At 36.9% G+C, this 26,517-nt stretch overlaps 1 protein-coding gene across 4 annotated transcripts in view; it reads left to right on the top strand.

The window, feature by feature from the left end:
- FOXP2 (forkhead box P2) overlaps positions 1-26,517 on the top strand; it is a 349,666-nt gene that overhangs the window by 223,014 nt on the left and 100,135 nt on the right. For all 4 annotated transcript variants that reach the window (XM_088529739.1, XM_088529736.1, XM_088529737.1 and 1 more), the window contains one exon: positions 13,426-13,515. In XM_088529739.1, coding sequence (XP_088385865.1) covers positions 13,426-13,515 — 90 coding nt within the window. The remainder of the gene's footprint in view (positions 1-13,425; positions 13,516-26,517) is intronic.

Here is a 26,517-nt window from a genome sequence, read left to right as displayed (position 1 = left end):
AAAATAAATAAAATAAAATTAGACCTTTTTTGCTATGTTCACTTGTCTCTAAGCAAATCACACGTGGTCATGGTCAGTGGTGACTAAATGGCTGGCAGAGGCCAAAGCAACTTCTCTGCTGAGCAGCCCTCTGGATCTTTCACCGTGAGTAGCAAGAGGCAGTTCCTTAAGCTAGTGACTAACCTGAGCTCTGAAAATTACTTTCTCTACAAACTTTGTCAAATTGTCTAACTCTGAATTCTCAGTCTCTAAGTGCCTAAACATGAGGATGAAAAATACCATCAACCTTATTAGAATTTACAGAAATGATAGTGCAGTACTATTTTTGTGGATTTGATTGACAGTAACTCTGGAAACAGATGCAGCCAAATCTGGGTTTTTTTTTTCCCTGCTTCTTTGTTATAAAAGGAAAGAAGAAAGAAAAAAAACTTGATAGCTGATAAATAAGGTATGTTCACGAGATGAGGGGTGTGCACAAGAGTCCCTGTATTCTGGTTTTGGCTCGTGGGCAAGAGTCACAATGTCACAAGTTTTATGTGTGCAGAAGGAAATGAAGAGGTGCAGAGTCAGGGCTACAAAATATTTTACAAAACCAGATGGCTTTGATCTTGCTTTTTGTCTAGAGCTCTTTTCAGCTTGCTCTCTCTCTTTCCCCTCTGCAAAGCTCAGAAGATGGTTAGGCTTTTCTGGCTCCTCCAAAAAATGGGCTTCTCATAAAAGAGTGCCTGGTGACTATATGAAACTAGTGCTTAAAAAGGTCATCAGAAGACACACTATGGGATGTCATTGGACATTCCTGCTGCTATGGTTCAGAATGAAAGAAAAAATTGTTTTCCTAAAGTTTGTGGGTTTTTGTTTTTTTTTTCCTAGCTTGCTGAGTAATGAAATGAGAGTCCCTTGCAGCTCTCCCTAAGCATCTGAAGATCCCATGCTGGCTAGCGCGGTTGGGCGGCTGTGAAGCTAAGCCTGGCCCCACTGCTGTGGTGCACACCAGGAGATTAAACACACCATTCCTGGGCACTCACCTGGGCAGCTGACCGAGGGTGAGACGCGCCTGAGCACCCTGCACACCTCTTTCAGCCCCCAAAACAGAGCAGTTGCATCCAGTCGCCGCTTGGGAATGGTCCTTGGAAAGATCTGACTGCAGAGAGGTGCCTGGGAAAGTCACATTGCCAGGCACTGTTCAGTTTGTCAGCGTAGACGAAGCCTGAGAGAATCAGTTGAATTATTGAAGATGATATCAAGACACTCCCTGTTTTTTTTTTTTTCTTAACTATAAACACTAAAGTGCTTCCAGCAGCTCTGTCTTAATGATATTAATGAGACCAGGGATTGCTGGAGAAGAGAGTAAGGACTTTTGACATTCATCTGAACTCAAAAATCAAAGATTCTGTTCTACCTGTTGGCCACAGGTCTGCATTCACGTACTACAAGCCACATGCACTTAACTCTTCTACAAAAAGTATTTCAGAGGAATCCCAAAGGCCTGGCATGAGATCATTTCTTTCCCATTCCCATTCTTCAGGCCATTGTGCTGCAGCACCAGAAGGGCCACGGGAATTGCAGGAGAAGATCAGACAAATAGATACAGTCTAGAATGCTTTCTCTTAAAAGGCCAGTGACTGAAGCTGTCGTAATGCTCTGTCAGTGGTATATATTTTTCCCTAATCTCAGAGCAGGAAGTATTTACATTTTGTTTTATAATATAAACTTCCATCTCTAATAGGTCAAATAAATTCATTAAAGTAATAGCTGAAGTAATACTATTCATTGTAGTAATATAATAAAGTAATGCAATAATAGCTGAAACTGTAGTTAGGATTAAATCCATATTTTGTGTGGCACTCTAGCTCCTTATACAAAGAACTGATGATCTAGGAAGAAAACACAGATACGAGTTCACAGAAAAGTTGCATTGCCTCCTGAATAACCTATTAAAACAACAGGGGATATTAGAAGCAATAAAGAAGAATCGGCTTGGTATATTAAAAATATATACCAATATCATACCTGAATGAAGTACACTTGTATGTCATTAAAAGTCTGGAATCTGTACTACATACAGTTAACAAATTTTTAAAATAAATGCTTTACATGTCCAGGAAGACCCTTGCTTTCCTTTTTTCTATCTCTGAAGCTAGGCTTTCAAGGGAACACATGGAGATGGGACTCATTGTCTGCAAGCATTTCATGGCTAATTTTTGGTAACAATTTTGTAACAATACTTTTAGGTGTATAAACCTGTATGTTGAAAAAGACTGAGATGAAATCAGTGGACAAAATGTAGTATCTAATGAAGGAGTTGGTAATGCATATGTAAGTCCAATTATCAGTAAAATTGTAGAAGGTGAAAGGTCTCAAAATTCTGCAGTTTGTTAGTGCAAATATGTCATGTTTTGAAATACCTATGGTATGACAGACTGAAAATCATGATTGAGAAAAAGGGTAAAAGGTTTGAGAAGAAGAGTGTATATATATATACATATATCAGGATTGTTTAGATAATATGATTCATATTTTTCAGGAAAGCAAACATAATGTTTCTGATTAAGATATGAGTCTGAGGAAACTTGCAAAAGTGTAGTGTTTCTTTAATCCCCAGCACATTGTCTCGCACCTCTATATGCTTCTGCAGTTTCATTTGGACAATTGAAAATGTCATTTTGATTATTAATTCTGCTGTTTTCAAAACTAACTGTAAAAAGTGCATCGGGAATGTACTTTGTGGATAGATGCTGGTTTTGAATTAAGTATCATTTCTAGATGAAGTGGGAGGTTGGACTTTTTATTATGTGCCTGTTGCAATTTATTGTAGTAATAGTCTGAGGTCCAGTCAGGATGAGCCCCTGCCTGAGCTGGATTCTCTTTTCTTCTGCAGGGCAACATGGTCATGAGATATGTGTTAGATAACTAGAGCAGGTGAGAAAGATAACAAATCGTACATTTCATATGTGCGTCATATAAATGTGCAGATATGTACATGCATACAATTTAAATGAATAAGTATTGGTGTGTTATGAGGGAAATAATCCCACCTCATTCACTGTTTTTCTTGGAGATGTCTTGGATAAAGACATTAAAAGAAAGAAAGGGAAATGGTGGTAGTTTGATTCCTTATATAAATCCAGAAACTTTTGTGCGAGAATTCAGAAAGAAGATAATTAGGAATCATTAGAGATCAATGAGATTTAAGACAGAAATAAGGAAGTATTATGTAAGGGAAGTTCTGGAAAATACTCCCAAGGAATGAAGTTTGGGCTTAATGTATAAAGGGGAATGTCTTTAGAAGTGTACAAGTGCTGAGGTTGCCAGTACTTATTTCTTATGTGCCCAGTAGTGATAGTGATTATGCAATATATGCTGCAAAATTCACAGGAAGGTTTTAGTCTGATGCCGGAAGAGACTAACTCGTGAAGTATTACATATGTTTGGCACCCACACACCCGGGCGTGGCTGCCTTTTACAAATGCATGTGCAGTTGATGATGCCCTGAGCATATTTAATATGATAATTCCTTGATTAGCTTGCTGTTTACCGAGATCACTGCGGGCTCCGAGGCAGTATGATAGGGATGATTTTTCCCTGGGCAGACTTGACGAACTGTGGTTGGAACTGGAGTCTACTTTTAATTGCTGTGCCTAACCTGTTGTGTCACTCACTAATGCTGCTTGGGAATTCCTCTTGCAGTTGCTATCATTTGCTAGCACCTAAATGCCCTGGGAATTGCAAAATGTCTCTCTGTTCCTCTGCAAAACATTGTTATTAGCTTCAGGTCTTTTCTTTTTCATCCCTACAAGTTTCTAATCATAAAAGCTACATTCTCTACCAGAGCTGCTCACAAGGCCTGGAAAGTAGGATGAGGAGCCCGAGGACATTTGCCTGCCTGTCTTCACTTGCATTTTAGCTTAAAATTAAAGCTCTTTGTCATTTCTCTCATTTATAATCTTCACTATTAAAAGTCCCCAAACTGGAGAATTCTTTCCCGGTAGCTTTGTCTTCACAGTGTGTTAAGGCCACCCTTCGATACGAGCGTTTGCCAGTACAGCCAGAACCAGCAGAAGAGCAGTATCGCTGCAGCTGCGCCGCGACTTGCACAGAGACCGGTGTGGCCTGTTGAGTCATGCCGGGATGCACCATAAGAGTTCCAAGCTGGATAAGCAGTCCAAGACGATGGTGGCCCTCATAATTCAGGCAGGCCAGCTATAGATACAGCTGCAGAGAGCTCTTTTCACAGAGTTAACCTCGTGCTGCAGTTGTTGGGTTAACCACGAGTATAAGCATTTCCTTCCAGAAAAATAGCATTCACTGTGCCTATGCGACTGCACACGTTGTGATGCACATAAGCGCTTACCATTTCATTTGTGGTCATGGTACAGGGATCCTTGAGATCCTTCATGCTCTTTAAATTTCAGATTTATGTGGACTTCTGTAGCCTTTAATGCTTTACAATTATTCCAGGGAGTTTAGATCAAGTGTTATTCCTTGTGTTATCAACTCACTTATAAATATTAGTGAATGACACCATTCATATGAGTAGTCTCTAGAGGAATCTTTTTTTAATGAAAATGGGCTGTTTATTTGCATAGTTTACTTCCTGATCCCATATCAGTGTTTCTACTGTTTTCTTAACTCCAGGTAGGATTTCACTTTTCTCTCCAAATGCATTTTAATAGTCTTGGTAAGAATGTTTATCAAAAATCTTGAAAAGTATAAATAAAATGGCTACTATTGTAGCTCTTATTTATATTCATGTTTTTTCCCTAATTATTCATGTATGGAATATATGCGTGGCGCTGACTGAAATTTTAGAATACATTAAAAAAAAAAAAAAAGAAAGAACCTCCCTAAAAAAATACAGACTTAGCGGGAGTTCAGTTGATCTGATTTGGCAGGAGCAATAAACACTATTAAGTTAGTCTCTACAGTGACTTTTGATCAAACTATTTAATGAAAAATGATGGAAATCAGGTTATCATAGATGCTTTGTAAGTTTTGTTATTGTAGCTTTAGGTTTAAACTCACAATAAATTATATTAATGGGACTCATTCTTTGTTGCTTGGAACTGTACAACTGATTTTCTTGATGAAACTTCAGCCCCTAATTCCCTACTTGTATTTCTCTCCTCTTCCTAGCTGTTCATATCAACCAGGTGTCCTTGTTTATAGTAAGAATTGGAGTATCAGGAAATCTTTATTTCTTCTAACCCATCTCCTATTCTAAATAAACAACCTTTATATTCAGCTCAAAAATTCAAGAAAGGGCTCCCGAACCCACTTAGAGTCATCTAAGGTTGAAAAATTCCAGAGAACAGTTGTGTATAATTCTTATTAATTCAAAGCAGTTAACTTACTGAAACTCCATGATGCAAAGTGTTAGGCATAGTAAGTGCAAACTTGGAATTCTCTCATGGGAATCAGAAGAAGAACAATAGAAAACATAAAATAGGGCTACAAGGTGCCATTGGACAGTTTCTTCTTACATTTAATTAAATTTCCTTGGTTTCAGTTTAAACCCATTATTCTTTACCCTATCCTAAGAGTACAAATAATTCTCTCATTGCAGCAATTTTTTTTCTTGCAGAAGACAGTTATTACTTAAGGGTTTTTTAGTTCTTCTTTTTTTTTCTTCAAGTACAGAACTGATCAGACTCTTGCTGTCTTATAGGTTGTGTTTTCTCATCATTTGCCCATTCTCACTGCTCCTCTCCGCTCACTGGCCAGGTCGTCCATTTACGTGAAGAACTGCACACAGTTTCTTCAGCTGGCTCTTTAAAAAGTGAAGTGGAAAAAATCCTCTACTTGCCTTGTATGTGACTCTTCTGTTTATATATCCCAGTATGATGCTTGCTTTTTTTCATAATAGTATGACAGTGTTGGCTTAAGACTTTAATATGTGTTTTTCATCATAGATAGGTATTTTAAATCTGAGATACCTTTAAATAATGCCCTTTTTAAAAATGGGAATTCAATAACAAGCTCTGTTTAAGAAGAGTTTAATTATTAAAAACATAGTATTTATTGTATCTTCTTGAAAGGCAGGAGTGAACTTTGTTCTCTACTAAAGTCTGAAGATTTTCCAGTAATGGGTTTGTTCGTTCCTTCCATACCACAAAAGACTGATGTGACATGTTGAGCCCTTTTAATCAGTACCTTTTCAATAAATGCATTGGTATTTTCATTGCCTGGGAGTGTCTGGTTTGTATAACTGATGTAACTTTGGTTATGGTTTCTTTGTAGTGCGTAGGTCCATACTCTTGAACTGCTGACTTGGTTGCATCAGCTGCAGCCCGTTGGATGGCTCTCAGTGCTTAGCATCCTTTGTGCCAGAACTCCTCTACCAGTCACAGTACAGAAGGGTATTTAATTGAAAAGAAATTGTAAAGATAGAGGTATTTGTTTCTGCCTTCTAAATGGCTACGGCAGTTCTATTCTGGTGTAATTATCTTTTTGGCATTTGTTCTCCACATGTTATTTTACCTCTCCATATCGCATAACAGAACTAATCAGTCGTCACACCTGTCCTTTCAAATTTTAGGTTTCTTTCTAGGAATCTTGCTGTTGGCCAGAACAAAACGTCCTAGTACTTGTTTCATTTTGTTTTAGTTCTGCCTCATCTTTTGTTTTAGCTTTAATCATATTCTTGAATGTGATTTTGTTATTCATTTGCTTAATAATCTCCATGCTGATTCCATTGTCTTTAATTTCTAAATTTCCCTTTCAGATTTCTATCAGATAAAACCGCTGCCTTCTAAAAGCCTAGCATTATAATGCTTCCCTTGATACTGTGTTTCTTTCTCCACCCACATTTGCTCTGCATTTTGATTTTAGTGCAAATGGGACCACTCTTACTTCCATTTCCATCAGTTCCCTTCCTATTTATAAATTAGCAAGCTATCTTCCACCTAAGCCAACACTGCTTTGTTTCACTGCTTTGTTTGAAAGTAGACTTCACAGCCAACTAGTTGGCTACAATTGACAGACTTTAAAGTAGATCTTTTCTTCAAGCCAGCTCCTTTCAAATCAAGGATAGATAGACATTTGTAGACGTATGCAAATGCAAATGTGTACGTTACGTAAAATCTATACATTATATTTTATAAAAGTATAGTAATGCTAAGGATTGTTGTCATTTCTCAATTCACAGAGAGTGACAGCTATAGTGACTGTTGTTCTAGCTGATTTTCGTGTGAAATGAATAGCGACGTTCATGGGGAATACTGGTACCTCCAATTGACAAGTTCCTGTCCATGTAGAACTAAGAGATCAGCTCATATATTTCACTGTTTCAGGTCCCATTTTGTCAAAAAGTGGTGCCACATGAAAGAAGAGAGCAGCAGGATATTTGTAAATAGTGGCACTATTACTTGATTCATGCACCAGTTAGGGTTTTTATATCCTTAATTCATTTACTCAGTAAGTAATCAAAGTAGTAAGAATAAAGTGCCTCACACTGCCTCTTTCAATCTTTTTTGTACCAAAGGAGTGTTAAACAAGTTCAGGCATGAGAAAAAAAAGCAGCGAGGTTGTCAGGGTGGAGCGCAGCTTTGGGGCTGTGGGCCCACGTCTCTCCTAACCCTTGACATTCACATTCTACAGGTGGTCTGAGCTTTGGAGGCCACGTTTGGGTTTGGTGTCATGGAACATGTTATGCACGGTCTCTCATGTATCCCTAATGACTAATGCAGATTGATGTCTTCAGGGAAGGACCCTGCTAGTGACACCAGGAATTGAAGCAAGCAGCTGGACGGGTGTTTTGTTCCTAATTCTTGCTGAGCCAAATAACGAGTAGGAAAAATGAAATTGTTGCTTTAGAAACACTGTCTAGTATGCAGTTAATTGGTTTATATAGTGAGAAACTAAATATGACTTCATAAAATGAAATATCTTAGCTGATACGTTGTTAGTGGCCGGTATTTATTTAGTATCCTTCACATGCAGCAAAAGTAAGACACTAAACAAAAAGAAAAAAAAAAAAGCCAAAACAATTAGAGTGAAAAAAATCTGGTAATTAACTATTATTTTTCACAAAACTAGTCTAATTACGAATCAGTCATGGTAAAATGAAAGGTCAATAACTACAGATGCATAATTTCTCTCTGATAGATTGCTGTTTGAAAATAGGTTTATGACAATTATGTGATTAATTTCCTTTTATTAAACAGCATTATGAGACTTCATGTTGCATTCATCAGTTTATTACTGATACTTTTTCTCTTCAGTTGCAAATTAATCTTGGATAACATGAGGGCAGAATAGCAGGCCAGGTAGACTGAGGATCTATTTCTCTGTTGTTGTTTTGTACTTCAGGACTGTCAGACAAACAGATCTGAAGCAGAAACAGGATGTGGTTGTATCACCCTAAGAGAATTGCTTTTCTGGCCAGATGGAGGATTTCCATGGCCTTGGCAAGACTGAGCACCTCAGTGACTATCTTACGCCAAAGCCTCTTGGGATTTAGGAATTAGGCATTTTTTGACCAAAGTCCTGTAGCGTTGATGCAATAAATATTCTCAAACGTATTTAGATGTTCACTTAATCACTCTGTGAGTTGTCCTGCTTTCCCCTGCTTGTGTAGGGGGGTTGGACTAGATGATCCCTTCCAACCTCAGTCGCTCTGTCCTTCCGTCTGAAGCCAGCATGCGCCTAGGTTTTATTGTCCCTTTGTGCAGGTTAGGAAGGGATTCTGTTCTCCAAGGTAGGTATGGATGTTGCAAGCCTCATGGGATTTTACTCTTCCTGGCAAGTCTCCCAGAGAGACTTCCCGGGCTTCAGTTGGAAAGGACTTGGATCGTCTTAAATTGACAAGTCTTTGAATAGTGTTAAATGCTTTGCTACTTTATTTGGAAAGACGAAAAGCGGCCGTGCTGATTGGGTGCAATATTCATTAGAGAACTTGCAGAGAAGATACAGGCAGGGAGAGGAAAAGGTGTAGCAGTGCCATGTGAATGCTATTAGGGAGAGCTGAAGGGCATTAGCTTTTCGTCACAGTCTTTGAAGACTTTCCTATGCCTGAGTAATTCTGGGCTTCTCCTTCTGAGCCAGCTGGAGAGTGGACACATAGCAGGATGTAAGGGCACCAGAGCTTCTACTGAAGTGATTTTTATAAATAAATGTAGCTGCGTAATCATTTGGTTAACTTGTTATTCATCCAGTGCAATGCAGTCTCTGGCCTTAAATCCAGCTTAGCATGTTGATACGTTTCGGTTGCATAGTGCTACCAGCAAACTGACTCTCGTTTGACATATTCAGCCATTTGGAAACTTATTTTATGTTCAGAAACTTATTTTATCTTGAATAGTCTATGCTAGAGGATGCAGTCATTTGAAAAATATAAGATAGGAATTTGGAGTTAGAAAAATGAAAGAATCTGGCTGTCTTCTGGCAAGTTTTTTGGTTCTGGTTATCTGCAAAGTATACACCTCTTGTCAGCATAAATAGGGAGTGCCTGTATAAACATTCTTGTTTCGCCTGTTCCACATAATAGTTTCTTGTATCATATTTCTTTTGACCTCGCTATCTGAAACCAATTACAGGAGATCCATTTGGGCTGCATCTATTTTCATAAGAAGCCCAGGCAGCAGTGTTTTTCTCAGAGATGAATATCAACATCAAATATGCTTCTGAGTGCTTTGTTATTTATGTTTCAGAAAGATTTTGTAGCCTTCAGCTCTCAAGAATGTGTCACGCTGTGCTGTTTATACATTGACGATATTAATGGGCGTAGATGTCATTTTTCATTTTAACGTCTCAAATGCAACAGGCTGATAGGTTAAACATTCCTATTTTTAAAAGAAAGATATGAGTGACATCTGTTCCTAAAAATACATATATATTTATATTTTAAGGGAACAAAGTAATCAGCTTACCTTCCTGTATTGGAGCTTTCACTTTATTAAAGTGATAACTCTTTAAAAATTACTTTGAGACATGCTTAAATTAAATAAAAAGGTTTGGAATACAAAATGAGATGAAATTGTGTCTCATAGAATTATCGCCCACAAACAGTAAAATATACCACAATTTATCAAGTCCATTAGAGTGAATTATAAGCAATTATTTTCTTTTTTATTCTGCTTTCATTTTAGCTATATGCCAAAGATCTACAGAAAATACCTAGAAGTACCATTCTTAATACATATTTTGCTACAAGATGCAGTGAGTTCTGGAAACCATATGCCTAAATTTCCTGCTTATATAGACGTTACTTAAAGTATTATAATGATTTTCATTTGCATTATTAAAATCATTTCTAATCCTCAGTTCTTTTTATTGTTTTTGTCTACACTGACTTTTTTTCCGTATAGTTTTACTAATTTAGCTAACTTAATTAAGGAAAAGTGCCCACTAAATTTGAAACAAATGTTATTGGAAACTGGATACAGTTTTGGCTGCCTAAGAATCCTTCCTTGCTGCTGTTAATTTGAGGTAGGACTCAATATAATTTTGATCTGCTCGATTTATAAACATCTGTTAGTTTGTTTTCACCGAACTGCTTTTAGACCACATTTTCTTGTGCATGTGCATGTAATCTACTAATTTGGAGGGCCAATCTTAAGGTGCAGTTTATTTTGCAAAGATGTAGTAGCAGCAAATGAATTTAGAGAACTGAATGTTTCCCTGTCTCATAATCTTTTCTTCAGGGAAATGGCAAAAACAGTTCTTTGAAATTAACACTGTGTTTCTGGGAGATTGTTTACTGAGTAGCAAAATCTAAAGTTAAGCAGTACATAGGGAGAAAAAAAGTGCCACGTGATACTTGGTCTAAGAACAAAGGCTGACAGTGATTTCTCTTTATGAGTTTTAAATCATCTCTGATCTTCTGAAATTGTTTTCTGTTCCTGTGCTATCTCCTGTGTTTACAATAATCTAAACTGCCACAATAAGATCACTGCAGTATTCAGTAGTCATCATTTATAAGACATTTTGTATTAAAAGATGAGCCTTTATTCCTTTAAAGATATCCCTACCAGCACATATAAATCAAAATAGTTTAAGTAGTAGAGCCTTTTATGCAAACATATCCTGTTGTGCTACCTTGCTTTTTCATTTTGTAGTTGGTGGTAGGAATTCATCCTTTCTTATACCGAATCTATGCTAGTATGCTAGCCCTGATTTGAAATTATCCTCTCTAGCTTAAATCTAAGGCACTTCATAGTCTAATTCTCTAATTTTCAAGTACTGTGAATGTACACTTTTTACCAGATGCTTGCTTGCTTGCTTTTGTATTGATGTGAGAGGTATTTCCTCCTGAGGAGGATTAGGACCCTGAAACAATTTGCAGACTGTTCCAGATATTTTAAACAATACATCGGTACTGTATCACTATGATTTTTATAGATAAAGACCCTGTAATGAACTTCCTGCTGCTGCCACAATTAGAAAATACATTTATTTTTATGGTTCTTCCCATCTTCTTTAACTCCAGATTTCTTCACTTGTTCCTGTGGCAGTATCATCCTGAGCAGTGAGGCTGGCTTTCCTGCGCAGGCTCCTATTAATTCAGAGGCGCAATAGTTTTCTCTCTTTAATTCCAGTTTCCCTTTCAGAGAGTTTTAAAGATTGGGAAGGATTATGAATTCACTGTAGATCTTCTGTTCATGCATTTAATCCATGTTTTGTGTCTCTACTGCTGCAAGGTGTTGGGACCAAATCCTGGTGCCCCTGGAATCACCAGATATTTCTCTCTGATCTCAGACAGAGCGGGATTGTCCTTTGGGATCTGCTCGGGACTTGCGATTGCAGAAAAGATTATGCCGTTCACATAGGAAGCAGGGCATCCAGCGATTCCTTGGAAACAAAATATTCGGAGGGCACTTAGAAATATTTTAACTCTTATTTATTTTTGAAGGCGAGACGCCGGTTGTGTACGCCTCGTTGCTTAGGTTCGGAGGAATGTGTAGCCTTCGCAAAGCTGACCTGTAATTACTGGAGAATTTGATGAAACAATAAGGGGATTGTTGTGGGAATGTCTCCAAATGTGGAAAGTGTGCTCTGCAAACTTTGCACCGGGGCCTTCTGCGGGGAGACCAATCGATGTTGTTAGGAGATGGGGCTGGTGCATTCAGTTTGTTTGCTTTGGTTTCCGCTGTCTGCCTGCCTGCTCCGAAAACTTGCTTGGAGCCAGACTGTAGCAGCCCCCGCTCTGTCTTTTCATAATTGATCAGGGGATGACTGCCTTCCCCGAGGGTTAAGACGTGGCAACTTTTTCTGTTTGCTCAGCATCTCAATGCAGTAGTTCAAACATTGTTCACACCAGCTGGCAGTGTAATGCCATATGCACATCTTGTCAAAGCAACTGTTGTCATGGATACTAGAAACTATCTTAAAAAACAGCTCATTTGAGTCTAATCAAAATAGTACCTTTCTTCATCGTCGGAGAATCTTTATTATTTTAGGGACTATCGATCAAGTTGCATTTATTGCGCTCTATCCTGCCTACCGTGTGCTATAATAACATCCATAGCTGTGCTGTGTTTTAAGGCTGTAATGGCTACTTACTGAATTGAACGGCTTTAAAAGAGAAGAGTTCTTCAGTGACTTTCAGTGTGAAGGATTTGAGTATTTTTTTTCATGTCTTAATAAGTACTGCTGCATTCTAAAAATGATTTTACAGCAAAAATAATTTCCAGTAGCCTTCTCCGGTAATGCAATGTTTGTATACATTTCATATGTTTAAATGTATTCTGCTGATCTGGAATGAAAACACAAAATAAATGAAAGCGTTTTATATTTTGATTGGGATACCATCATCCCCAGAGTCTGATCTGGTTGGTGGAGTAGTAATTTCTTTGTTCTCTGATTTTCCTAAGAATGCAAATGAAAACCACTCATTTTTATTTGGCATTAAAACTGCACTTTATTTTGTCAAAGGAGAGGTTTCTCCTTGAATTGTAAGTACAAAAAGTGTTTTTAATCTTCAATGAATATCCTTATTAATTCATTTTCAAGATAATCTGATGTTGATTTGTCAAATTTAATTACAGCTTCCGGTAACACTTGAAGTCTACTTGCTTTTGCTTCAAAATTGTAATATGAAAATGCAAATTGAATGATAATTTACAAGGGAGTGGGCATTTTAGTTGAACACTCAAAGACAAGTTCCTTGTGGAAATGAGGCTATTGATGCAGTTTATGATTTTTCCTCTTCAAGCACTTTAAACAAATTAACTTTATTTCCTGCAGGATTTCATGTACATCCATAAATTTTAGTGAAGTTGCATATATGTCTGTGTAGAGGGTTTTTTTTTTTTCATGTTTTAAGAAAAACAAACCAAACTTAACTCTGAGGGCTACCAAATACAAATTGACCGGGAGGAGATTGCGCTTGTTCAAATGGACTTTTAAATAACATTAACACTGAGTAGCCTATCTCTTTCTAGGAAATGGCAGAAATTATATACCTTTTTTTTTTTTTCTTACTTTTAGGCACTCCAGGCAGCAAGACAGCTGCTTTTACAGCAACAGACAAGTGGACTGAAATCTCCTAAGGGCAGTGATAAACAGAGACCACTGCAGGTTAGTCAGATATCCCTGCCTTGGGGCCCTGCTGTCGGGGCAGCGCGTTGTGCTTGCTCACACGTGTGTGGGTATATGTGTGCCTGTGCTCTCGTGTGGTATATGTGCATATTCATGGAAAAGGGGATAGAGGCTTGGGTGAAGGTGACTGACGTCTAATTCTCAGAGAAAATTCTCCGTAAGTAACAAAAGCCACGTGTGGTAATAGATACTTCCTTAAAAGGTCTGTTACAACAAATACCTATGAAGACTAAATCTGCATTCAATGGCTACGGCACGAATAACTTCTTTATAAATACATTGCAAGATTTCTGGGAGGTTTCTGAACTAAAAGGTGAAAAAATAAAAAAGCATCCAGAAACAAATGCCGGAGTAAGAGGTCCCCACTGTTATGTAAGTGACAAATACAGAGGTGTTCAGGAGCTACAAGCACAACCACAAGGAATTAAGAAAAAGCTGCTCCTGTTGTTCTAGAAGAACATTTGTCATAGCTTCATCCTGGGATGCTGGTAGGCTTCAGCTAATACAGTAAATGGGAGTTCTGCTATTGAATAGTTGTTTCAGAAACATTATATAGAAAACTGTACGTTCTGTTTGTAGGAGGGAAGCATTGGAACTTTTCATTGGGCTTGTTTCTGAAGTTTTAGCTCCTTTGTGCATTTGTCGCTAATTCAGAGTTGCATACAAGATTGAGTTCTGCTGACAAAAGTGGTTCCTTCATTAACTATAAACAGACGAGTGTTTACTGCTGAATTACAGTCTGGTTCAGACAAAAGCTGTATGTGATAGCTGATTATAATTTGTTCAGAAAATAAAATAATTCTTACTGTTCTCTTCCTCACATCTATTTTTGTGGGTGAGCCTTTAGCCTATTGGGACTTCACCTTTCTCTGAGGGATACTGAGTTGTTAGATCTTTTTCATTCGGGGGGATGCAATAAACCCCAGACACCAAGGTTCATCTTTTTATTGGTGAGATGTTGTGAAATGTGATTCCCGCAATTTTTGCGTATAATTCACATTGTCTCCCTTTCATTGCGAAACTTCACAAGAGAATATTAGACTGCTAACAGTTCCTCAATTTTATCTTTCTCCAAATATACTTTTAAATTTGTATTTATTTGCTCAGATCCAAAGAAGAATTTAGGGGAAGGGCTGAAGGGAATGGAAGGAGAATGTGTCCAGTTGGCATCCTGCTGTGCTGTAGTTGTAGTCCATTGTAGAGAGAGGTAGAGAGAGGGTAGGAGTTCTGGGACCATTTCAACTTTCCACTCTTTGCCCTTGACTTTGCTTTTTATTAGATATCTTTTAAGCTGAAAGCACACACAAAGAGTGTGTGGGGCAGCAGCTTATTCCGATGTATCTTTGTAAGTTTTTAGGAGTGGAACTAGCAGGGTCGACCCTTGGGGGTGATGGATTAAATGAAGGTGGTGGAAGCAGTTTGTTCTGCAAGCTGCTTTTTTGGAAAAAAAAAAAAATCAGCTGTGCTGGGAGAGTACAAAGTCCATCTAGCCTGAAAACCATTTTTTTGTTGTTTTTTTTTTTGCGAGATGCACTCTTAGTGAAGGGCAGTGAAGGGAGAGAGATCTTGTGTTCCCATTCCCAAGGAGCTAAGCTTGGCCTTTTAAAATATGTGGGATGGGTGCTGTAGAGTAGTCCAATATTACCTCTTGCCCAGGAAAAGTCACACAGGTGAGGCAGGAGGGAGCAAATAAAAGCAAATAATTTTCTTTGTGGAATTGCTATATCCTCCCTAAAGCCAAGATAACTGCTTGTTGGGAACTTTTATTCAGATGACCGGTGTGTACACATTGACAGTGGCTAATAAAGCCTTGGACACTCCATTTAGTTAATTTTTAAATGAGAGGAACATGGAATTTGTTCCCCAGCTCTGTATGTATCAAATGTCATGTAAATTCAGGTATGAGCACACATTCCGTTTTAATGTTCTTCCAGAGTGAAAAGGAGGTATAAAAATTTAGAAAAAGAGACCTATGACCTTCTCTATTTCTGTCATTTAATGTTACTACAGAGCTGTTCATTGTTCACATGTAGTGGTAATTTACATTTTGAGCAATGTGATCTCAGTTTGGCCAAATACCATAATATCATAAAATTGTACAGTGTTAGTATTTTATAATGCCAAATTTAATGGTAACCTTAGCCAAAATCTCATAGCAAAAGGAATTGCTCAATGTGCCTCAGCAAATTGAGATTTATAAGTCAAAAATATGTGCTTGTGTTTATACTAAAGGAAAGTATTTAAAAATACTTTAATATTAGTGTATTTCTAATGTCTTCTAATTTCAAAGCAATTTGCCAATCTGAGAGCTGGAGATACGTATTAGAGACCTAGCAAAAATCCTAGTGAGATTTTTAAAGCTAGCTCACACATCTGGGGACAAATGTGGATGTCGTTAGTAATCTTTCCCATTACACCTCTCCTGTGCCCCGTATTTTCATGTAAACTATGCTGTTGTTCCACATGCCAAAAGAGGAAAACGTCGTATCAATCTTATTGGCTGCCTTGTTGTATTTGAAGAGTATTTTTGGAAATATGGCATATGGTGTTCTTATATATGTTCTCTCTGTTAGTCTATAATGCATCAAGTATTTGGCCTACAGTGCCTACTAACTAATCAGCAAGTTGCAAACTTACTGAAGAAACGTTGAAATTTGTTTCCACAGCTTTGCCAAAACAGAGTGTTGGGTAAGTGGCCAAGTTCTACTGTGCTTTACAAAGCATATGGCTTTAAAGAACCTCTGGGTTTTTCTTTCTAGAAGAATTCAAATATTTTTATATGATTCACATGCAAAATATATATATATATATGTAATTGTTACTTGATGTATGATCTACTGTGAAAGACAGAGAATTTCCGTAGTTGGCAATTGTATTTCTTTTGTTTTTTAATGCAAAAATATCCTTACTAGCAAGTTCTGTATATTTTTTTTTCAGGAGGCAGAGGTTTATATTTAGATTATAAGTGCAACACAATTCCTGCAAAAAGTACTAGTTTTAAGTAGATGCTTATCTTGATCAACTATTCCTTGATTTACATTTTTCTGGGTTTCAGACTGCAGATGACATCACCATTAGCATGTCTTATGCAAAACAGAATGAGAAAGAGGCCATCTGACAAGCTTGAGTACCAATTGTAGTAGTGATTTTACTTTCATGTATAGATATCCGAATAAATGTATTCGAAACATGTTTATATATGCCATTCATTACACGATGCATGAATTGAATAGATCCAATCAGTACATACATTGATTAATGACATATTGCAGAATAGTTAAGTAGGGATTGTGATGAGAGTTGAGGGTAATATTAACTTGAGTATGATGAGATAATAGCATTTACTTTCTTCCTGTGCATCCTGAAAAACACACTGCAATAGTAAGGTTAAGATATCTGTAGTACGAATTTTGGTTTCAGAACGTTTTTTCCCTTCCTGGACCTGCTATGATTGTGGCAATACGTGGTGAAGTGAGCTGATTACTTTCATGGAACTAGTTCCCTTTTATAGCATCAGATTTCCAGAGTACATGTATCAAGGAAAATGCCCCTTTGAGTCTTAGAACCTGTGGATCATTCTTCTGTGGCAAAAAATAGCTATCCTATGGCCACTAAAGAATCTAATGTCATCTAGGATAGGTTTAAAACTGGCAACATTGGTTACATTTTCAGCCATGAGAAACTTGTGGTTCTTCAAGGCCTGTGCAGAGCAGAGGCGAACATCAGGGGTGAATGCCGTCTGCTCAGTGCCATGCTTGAGTGTTGGCATACAGCGTTAGAACTATTGCACCTATGCCAGGTAGTCAACTCTTGGTTCCCCTGCTTGGTCCGTGATTCACGTACTGCTATAGGCTGTATAGCATAGTAATTTGGACAGATAGTTATAATCTTATTTGATTTTGCCTCAAGATCTATGAAAAGCCTAGCTCTTTTTATTCCCTGTAATGTCTCTAATTAAGTAGTTTATTTTCATAGTCAGAGTTTGAACTTTATCTTGATTAGAATACATAGATAATTATCTTCAGTAACATAAGTTAATGTATTTACAATTTACTAGTTACTTTTTATACCTTCATGCTAGCAGATTTTTGTTTCAGCTTTACTACTAATGCATTGTGTATGAGGAGGGCATGTCAGGAAATCATGACTCCTGGAATCAAAGGGTTAAGCTCAGTGTGTACCAAGGCTGGCGTATAGGTACTGCGCAGTATGGAGTATTGAGTTAAAGCTTTGTTTATTTAGCAGGAGCACTTCCTTGAAGTGTCATCATTTGATAAAATTTGGGGAAGGTAAGTATTCATTTAAGTTTAATTACTTAATGTTTATCACTTTAGTGCAAACTAGCAGAAGAATCATGTCCATAGGAAAAATGCAAAAATTCAGATTTTACAGCTTTATACAATAGTCCAGTCAAATATGAGTACATTGATATATGCTTGAACAGAGTGATTTTAAGCTCTAATTTGTCAGATGTCATTGATCACAGAAAATCATGTTATCATGGGGGAAAAAAAAGGAAAATGGGAAAATAATGAAATTGAAATTACTCTCAATATCTGATATATTTTATGTTGGCTGAGATTTGAATAAGTTGTTGGCGATCCTATCAGAGAGAAGGTAATAGTGGCATTTATTCTATGTATTTATATGGTATGGACCATGAAGAACAAGTGGTTAGGAGAGGACTGGAAATTGTGGGCACACACTTTACTTCAGCACATGGAAAACTTATGTGTAAAGAGATATTCATAGCTGTTTTTCTTGAGCTTACGCTCCAGCACTCCTTGCCTCAGTGTTAATCACTTCTAATTCAGCCATTTCGCCTTGGATCTTCATATGGGTATGAATTTCAAAATGATTATACATAATAAGTTGCAAACATATAATTAACATTGTAACTTTACATACCTTTTTAAACATACATAAGAGAATTGTGAAAAAGAAGCAAAAATCTCTGCTTTTAAATACAAATACTGACTGCAAACATGCCTGTGGATTATCAGTAAAAAATTGCCAGTGTAAATAAATAAATAAATACATGATAAAGATGTAACTTTGATCAATTTTGTTGACAAAAAAACAGAAGTAGAAACCAATTCAATTAGTCCAAAACTCTTTCCAAAAACTACGTTATATTCATTGCTTTATATCACAGTGCATCTTACTAAGCAGAAGAAGGCAGAAGATTTTGTAGGTGCTAAAAAACATGGATTTAGAAACATGCAAATGCCTAACATATGGTGTAAGAGTAGTGATAAACAGTATTTTTCCCTCTTGAGTATAATTCTGGAGGAAAAATGTGGCCTACATATAAGCAAACATTGAGGCTTGGGGTAAATGAAATCTGGAAGATAGCTCCTGGAAAGGCATAAGTCCCATTTTCCCTGGTAAGTCTGTTAGGAAGAATTTGCAGTTATCCTCTAAGGTGAAAAAATTTGCATTAGTGATACCCACTGTAAAGGCAAGGAAAACCCCAAGAGAAGGAGGGAAGGCAAGGAGTTATTTTTAGGTAAGGGTTGGGTGGGGGGAAGAAATAGAAAATTGCAATGTTCAGGCTTTCACTAGTGTAGAAAACAGGAGTGCCACTTACGATAGAGGCGTAAATACAATAACAAAACAGAGAAAAAGCTGGACTTTGCTTGTGTACAGGGTATGTATATGTATAAGACACTTGCTGGGATGTCCTCATTTATATGCTATCAGGTCCCCTTGAAGCTCTAGGAGAACCTCCAAGATTCTCTTTGGTATCCTATTTAATAATGACAACCCAAATTTTGTGTCTTTTGCCCTTCTTCTGCAGTACTTCTCCATAGATTTATTTTGCCACTTTTTACTCTTGAAAACGTCTGATATTCAAAATAAAAACAAATTCTTGTGATAAGAGTCCAATATTTACAAAATTAATTTTGTTACGTGTTTATGTCATGTTATGATTTCCTTTTAATGAACATTTAATATCTTATAATATCTTATTTAATATCTGTCATCTTAAAGTAATAATTCTCATTGGTAAAACAGATGCCCTTTGTTTAGGCATAAAATCTTACAGCTAACCTTGTGATCTTTGTAATATGTGGAAAAAGTGTGCACTAGTACTCCTCTAATGGAAATGAGTGAGAGGAAAACAAATATATCTGACATCTGTATCTGACAGAGAGAAAAAAAATACCCGGTGCAAAGATCACGTCTTCATCATAAAAAATTTGTTGCAACATTTTAAAAATTTTGGAGGCAAAAGAAAGAAGCATTATGCAAGTTGTGTTTATAGGTGCAGAATATGCAGATCACTGATCAGGATTACCATGTTGTAAGGGATTTTAGGAAGCATTTTAGTATTAAATCTAATTCAGTGCAGCATTCTGGCAATCTGCTGTGCCTCATTCTGTCCTCTTTGCTCTGCTGTTGTGACCATCTCGAAAGTGTCTGTTGTTCCTGTCACCATCATGTCTGTCCACGTTCCTTTCTTGTTGGTTCTCTAGTTCCGTAGCTACCACTAGAGAAGTGGGAGAAGAGGATACAAGAATCCTAAGCAGACACACACTCCTTCATTTAAGTCAAGGAAGGAGAGCCTTTGCAGAGAGCTCCTAGGTCTTTTCACAGAGCAGAGCTGCAGACTCAACATCCCATGGTGGCATCTGCACCCTACCTCATGCCAGGCTGTGCATGGGGTAGATGAACCAGTGTTTATATTATGATCTAGGAGGCCAGCTTTAAAAATAAAGTTTTTTCCCCTTGCTTTATCAGCTATCAACCTCTGTACCCCTCCAACCCCTCTCACTATACAGCTGGTGCCAATTCCCACTTGCTGCTCTTGGTGCCCCCAAGAAGGTTCCTTGAGGGTATTGGAGATGCAGGTTGTGCTTTTCTGGGCTCTAGGAGCAGGCCGCGTCAGTCAGATTCTCTTACCAGCTGGCTGGTTGCCCAGAAAAGCTTGTGGAGAGCCAAGAGGGGATGTGTGAATGGTTCCCCACTCAGCAGGCCTCCATTGAGGGGTCTTCTCCCAGGCAGGTCCCCAGTTATGCCCATTTAGGATTGCGCCACTCAAACAAGGGTCTCTTGATACTCTTGAATGCAACGAACATGTTAGTGCACATTGATTTAAAAATGATGAATGCAGGAAAAACAGCTAAAAATATATTCTGATGACAATACTTATGGTGCATTTCATATGATTTGCAATATATATATATTTTTCAGTTTGTGTGTTAGTTGTGCAATTGCTTTCCCAGACGGGGACTTACTCAGTATGTAGCAGAGGTGGAGCAGGCTAATGTCATGTCCATATGTATGCCAAGATCAACATAGGTGTTAATTTTAGTTTAGCAACACTTCTGTGTAAATCTAAGATTAAATTAAAAGCTTGTAAATTAACCAGATGAACATGCGTAAATATTACACTGTAATGCTGTAGAAAAAGTATGTGGAGTAGAATCGTGCATCATCAGCCCATCCTACAAAAACTATAGGGAGACAGTTCTAAAAATTTCTAGCTTGATGTTCTCTGATGCTTCTAATATGATTTTCATTTTTGAGACATATAGGTGACGGTGATATGAAATAAAACTAATGGTGAAAAATGTTACTAAACACTACTTCAGTGCTTTACTGCTCGATGATGTAAAGCTCTGAAAAGCAATTTTACAATAATATATACCAAACATGCAGTGTGCCAACAACATCAATATGCTTCAAGGATTTTGTAGGGAACCTGGAGTATAAATGAGGAATGAATTCTCTCCTAAGTGTTCACAGTCAATCCATTTATTGAAGGGTATGTTTCTCAGTAGGATGGAAGAGGTCTACACAGTGCAGTGGAAAAACCACTAACCCAATGTATCATAAAAAATATCAAAATCAACCCTGTGCTTGAAAAAAATATTATATTTAAAATGTTGGAGCTGTAATTTAGCACACAGACAGCTATGGACTTGCTGGTTAAGAGTACTAAAAGTACCTACTTAAAGAAAAGTATTGTCCAAAATAAAATACCATCTAAACTCATATACAAAACAGTGTTTGTTTGTGTTTCAAGAGTGCTTCAGGATACCATGAAAAAAAATCAATTTGAGGACATGGTCTCTGAAGTGGAAATAATAATGCCAGTTCTGGGGTAGATGGTGATTGATGCTTTTTGTATATGTATAAAAAATCTAATGTTAAATGCTTGAACCATACCGTGTGAGTGAGGAAGAAAAATGGGAGTTAGAAATATATGACTGCAAACTTCCACAGTGTTTTACCCACGGAAATGAAATGGGAGGGTAGGTTTCATGATTCCACAGGAGAAACAGACTAAGGAATAGAATTTAGAAATCAAATTCTAGTAAAATTTAGAAAATTGTTTTTTCAAAGAGCAAGGTCATATGTTTTAAAACTTATAAGAATTTTTGCCTTTCACTTATGTCCATCACTTAAAGGGAAAATGGAAGAAAGAAGTAATAGTCACTTTCATAGGAAGAAGGAACCTTCTAAATGATAGGAAGATTTTTTTTTTTCAGTAAAGATAGGGAAATATCTCTCAGTTTTGGGAATGACTAGTTGCTTAGCACATTTGTTAAATGTCACAGTTAAGCTGTGTAAATTATGTAGTCCATTTCTGTGACATACAAGTCCAAGAAAGTTTTACTCGGACCAGAATCTAAGGTGGGCAGATTGTGATCGCTCTATGCAATTAGAGCCAAAAGCAAGCGTCAGAAAGGGAGAAGTATCTTTCTTAAGTATAACTTTAAGCACAGGAACAAATAGCCGTAAGTTAAATAAATTTTCACAAAAGATTGTTCTCCAAAGAAACAGTTCTGGAGCACTATTCCAGTAGCAGCAGGAGAAGGAAGAATCGCCCCCTCACCCCAAACTTAACCTTCCCCTCTAAAGATGATCGGCTTAGAAGGGGACTTAACGTGGCTCAAATTAGAGTAGTTGGAAACTCTGGAAGTCTCTTCTTGCATTGTTGCTGTTATTTTTTTAAAGACAGGGTGACATTGAAATCAGTAGCAAAACTCCAGGGAACAGAATAGAATGCTGATTTTTCAATAGAATGCTGATTTTTCAATAAGCAAATTACATCAAAACAAATTAACTTAAAAAGGATTGTAATACCTTCTTAAAATTACATCATATTTGCAAGATGCCTTTAAAAGTGGCTTGTTCTTGTAAAAGCATATTTTATTTCATATAGGTTTGTGGTTTGTTTAATTAATAAAAACTGCAGATTGGGTAATAAGTGATGCTTATGAACATACAGATGACATCTTAAATTCACTAGATATCATCTATTTAAATTATCTTTCATTATATGATCTTTTTGGACACTTCAAGTCTTGCTTGTTAGTTTACAATAAATAATGTTTAATTCTGTGGGCATGTAGTTATGTAGCTATGTGCTATGTAGCTAGAGCTGTCATTTTTCTGTAATCTGAGCTTGTTCAAAGTATTGGGTTAAAAATGTATATACAGAAGAAATACCTTTGATATTATGGACATTTTCTGTGTAAGAAATATACAGGGAAAAAAAGAGAGGCACATTTTCCCAAAAACACCAATATTTTAAATAAACTTCCTTCAAAAAATACCTAGTTTCATAATGTTTAAGAGTATTTATAGTGCTGAGGAGATTGTCTCACAGTACCTAAAAATAAAATGAATTAGCCTAACAACTCTCTTATGAGATCGTTATTACTGCAACCATTTTAAGCCCTAGCATATCATATGACCCAATATGTCAGAGCCAAAATTAGGAGCAAGGGCTCTTTTGCATCTTGAGAATTAGAATCTTGCAAAATAGTTTAGTCTAGGAATGTGTTTGTTTTGGATAGCAAATGATTCTATAGAGTCCTTTAACTGAGCATTTATTCATTTGTTTTTCAAGGTAAAGTTAAATAATAAAAACTACCAACTGTTTACAGTTCCCGAACTGTCAATATAAAACATTCATCATGATCATATTTTCCTGTGTAGCTTGTGATTTTTTTTGAACTGTAAGTAAGTGCTATAAGAAAGAAGTTATTGAACTTCTTAAGAACACTAGGCCACAAGGATGTCATCATCTCTAAAATAAGTTCCAGTGTAATGAAAGCCCACAGAAAATATTAGATTTTGCTTTTATTATGTGTTGAATTGTTTAGTACATTTGAAGTGAAAACTGAGTGGATGGCAAAACTACTTACATGTAGTTAAGTTAGAATCTAGTCTAGATGATGCCTTCTATCATTTACACAGAAATTAGTTCTTTATCTAGACCTCTGTGACTGTCACAGAGTTTAGGAAGAGTCCTTTCCTTCGACAGAAGAAACAGAATCCTTCAAACAGAATCCATTTTTTTTTCTTTTTGTGGGGTGGTGGTGGATCCTCTGTAAGTCACCTTTTTTTTTTTCTCCCATGAGATAGACAACAGGTAAACATGAATAGTCTTGAAAATCATTTTTTCCCCCTTGTATCTTAAACATTTAATAAGGGGGTTTTAAAGTGCTGCCTCTAAAATGCTACAGGATACCCATAGTAGTAGTCCCATAATAATCTGAGAGATGTAAATACTGACATTTTAATATCATTAAGTGTCAGCTTTTTTGTATTATTAGTGTTAGCTAATTATCAGTTGAAAATGTGAACTACTTAAGGAAGGTATCTTTCATTGACTCCTGACTAGTATGTTTTCTCTGTGAGAGGAAAAAAAAAGGGGGGGCACACATTTCTGACAAAAGCTGGTCTAGAATCTAGACTTTTACAGCTTGACCAGCAGGCTAGGATCAAAATAATGAACTTTTTAACTTTAACTTTAACATTATATTATGGGACTATCATCTTTCATTGTTAGGATAAAAGTTTGATTCATCATACTTTTAATAATTTATTCTTTTTACTGTTGTAATGACCAGCAGTTGTGTTAGATATTTGGGTCACCTTGTGTTAAAACTGCACAAAATTTTAACAGGAATCACACTTCCAAAGAGCGTGTAGTGTATGCTGACAGCACTAACAGAGTGCAAGGAGGGAGAAAGAGCTGCAGAGGTACAGAGACATGCATCATTGAAAAGATGACATACACATTGAAGTGGGACCGAACAGCAGGCAGCAAGTTTATAATCATACATCTTTGAATGGGTTTCATTCCCAGCTGTGTGGGCACAAGCTGTAGGTGTACACTGTTTATCCTATTCAGGGAATACCAAAATTCACTGGTTCAAGTTTTGAATAATATTGGGAGAGGAGAAGGAGACATGATCCATACAGATCCAAAGACAATCTCTGCATTTTTTTCATCCCTCAAGCTCTCCTAGTCTGTCTCTTGTGTTTTATTGCTGCGGAGTTGCCCTTTAGCTACAGTTACAAGTGCTGACTGTTCACAGGGGATAATTGTCCCCTTGCAGTACAAAGAGTAAGAGACATGAAATTAAACTAAAAGGATGATGTAGGTCTTCAAGCAATATATAGCTAAGCTTTGGAGCTCTTCACTGCAAGATATTATTGATGCTAACCATTTAAATTGGCTCAAAAACCAAGAGGACAAATTCATGGAAGAAAAAGGGATTAAGTAGAAAATATATATGTCTGACTTTCATAGTCCCTATACTCAAAATTGCTGAAATATGAGGGCTAGTCTAGGAAAGTGTCATTACATCAGAACATGACTCTATTCTTTTACACTTCTGTGGCGTTGAGTATTGATCACTCTCAGAGGCAGCCTAGTAGGATGAATGATCATTTGGTCTAATTCAGTATAACATTGCTACAGCTTTTCAATATCTACATATTTTCATTTTGAAGTTGCTTTTGGCCATTGAAGTGAATTTGACTTTCGTCTTAAGACGAGGCAGGTTCCAGCAGAGTACTGCACGTCTCTGCTTTTTAGTGATATGAGGAATAAAACCTCCAGAAATAGCTACCCTCTCCCAGTCCTGCCTCTGAGGAACACTCCTTTCTGTTATGAAACACTGGCATGGCATCTAGTATGATAGTGCTACCTATAATTGCTCTGCATTGTGGTGGAAAGATGGGATTAAGCTCAAGCAAAATAGTCTTTACATGATTTTGGATAAGGTAACCACTTGCCAACATCAGAGTCAGACTGACATTAAAGCAGTCTCAAAACAACCTTCCTAAAGGGAAAGGATGCAGGTGAAATATATAGGGAGCAGCTATCTGCCTCTCCCATGAGGTTGCAACTGAGTGTTACTTTGACCATGTAGGCAATGAAACACTGGTCTTTAGATTGCTTGTTACAAATATAGGACTGCAATTTCCCATTATATGGGAGAGGATGTTCAGAATTTCGTATCTTCAATTCCTGTACAAATTAAAAGGAAATCTCTGTGCTTTCTGCAGAAGTGATAGAAGCATTTAAAAAAGACAGAAGAACACAGCTTACAAAGTTGGTTCCGTTCTTTCACTATTGCAGTCTATTGTCTGTTATTAAATTTGTAAAAACAATCATAAAAGGCAGCGTTAAAAGTTAGGTGCCGGTGTAAAAGCTAATTTTCATATAAGCTATCAAATTAGTATTATAGTCCACCTATAAACTTACGTAAAATGCTACTATGTGAGTAGGCAAAGTAAAGTCTACATCTAAGGCTGTCCTGTTCTGTTCTGAAATAACAGAATTTTCAATGTGCTAGACAAAATTAAGTAAATTTGAGATGAAAGAACATGCAAAGAAAGGTGGGAGACCACAGATCCAATTTGAGAGACTAGTTTTAAGTTTTGCAAAAACAAATCACAGCATAAACACACTGCATTTTCACAAACCCCTGATTTACAGTAAAACTTTACAGTAGCTCAGGTTCAGTAAATAGTTAGGTTTCTAACCAACACAATTAAAAACTTCACAAGGGGTACAGGTTGCAAAATGTTTATTGATTGTGCTGCTTTACAAAGATAGTTGCTAACTGTGCATTTGAAACATTTTAGCTGGGTTTTTACACAAGCCAGTGATTTATCCTTTTTGTTATACACAAAATGTACTTCTCCCTGATAGTAAGGTAATTTTCT

Source organism: Tinamus guttatus, unplaced genomic scaffold, assembly GCF_059628265.1.
Source record: "Tinamus guttatus ecotype Peru unplaced genomic scaffold, ASM5962826v1 Tinamus_guttatus_pri_ptg000340l, whole genome shotgun sequence".
Taxonomy (NCBI): Eukaryota; Metazoa; Chordata; class Aves; order Tinamiformes; family Tinamidae; genus Tinamus; species Tinamus guttatus.
This window is presented reverse-complemented; position numbering and strand designations above follow the sequence as displayed.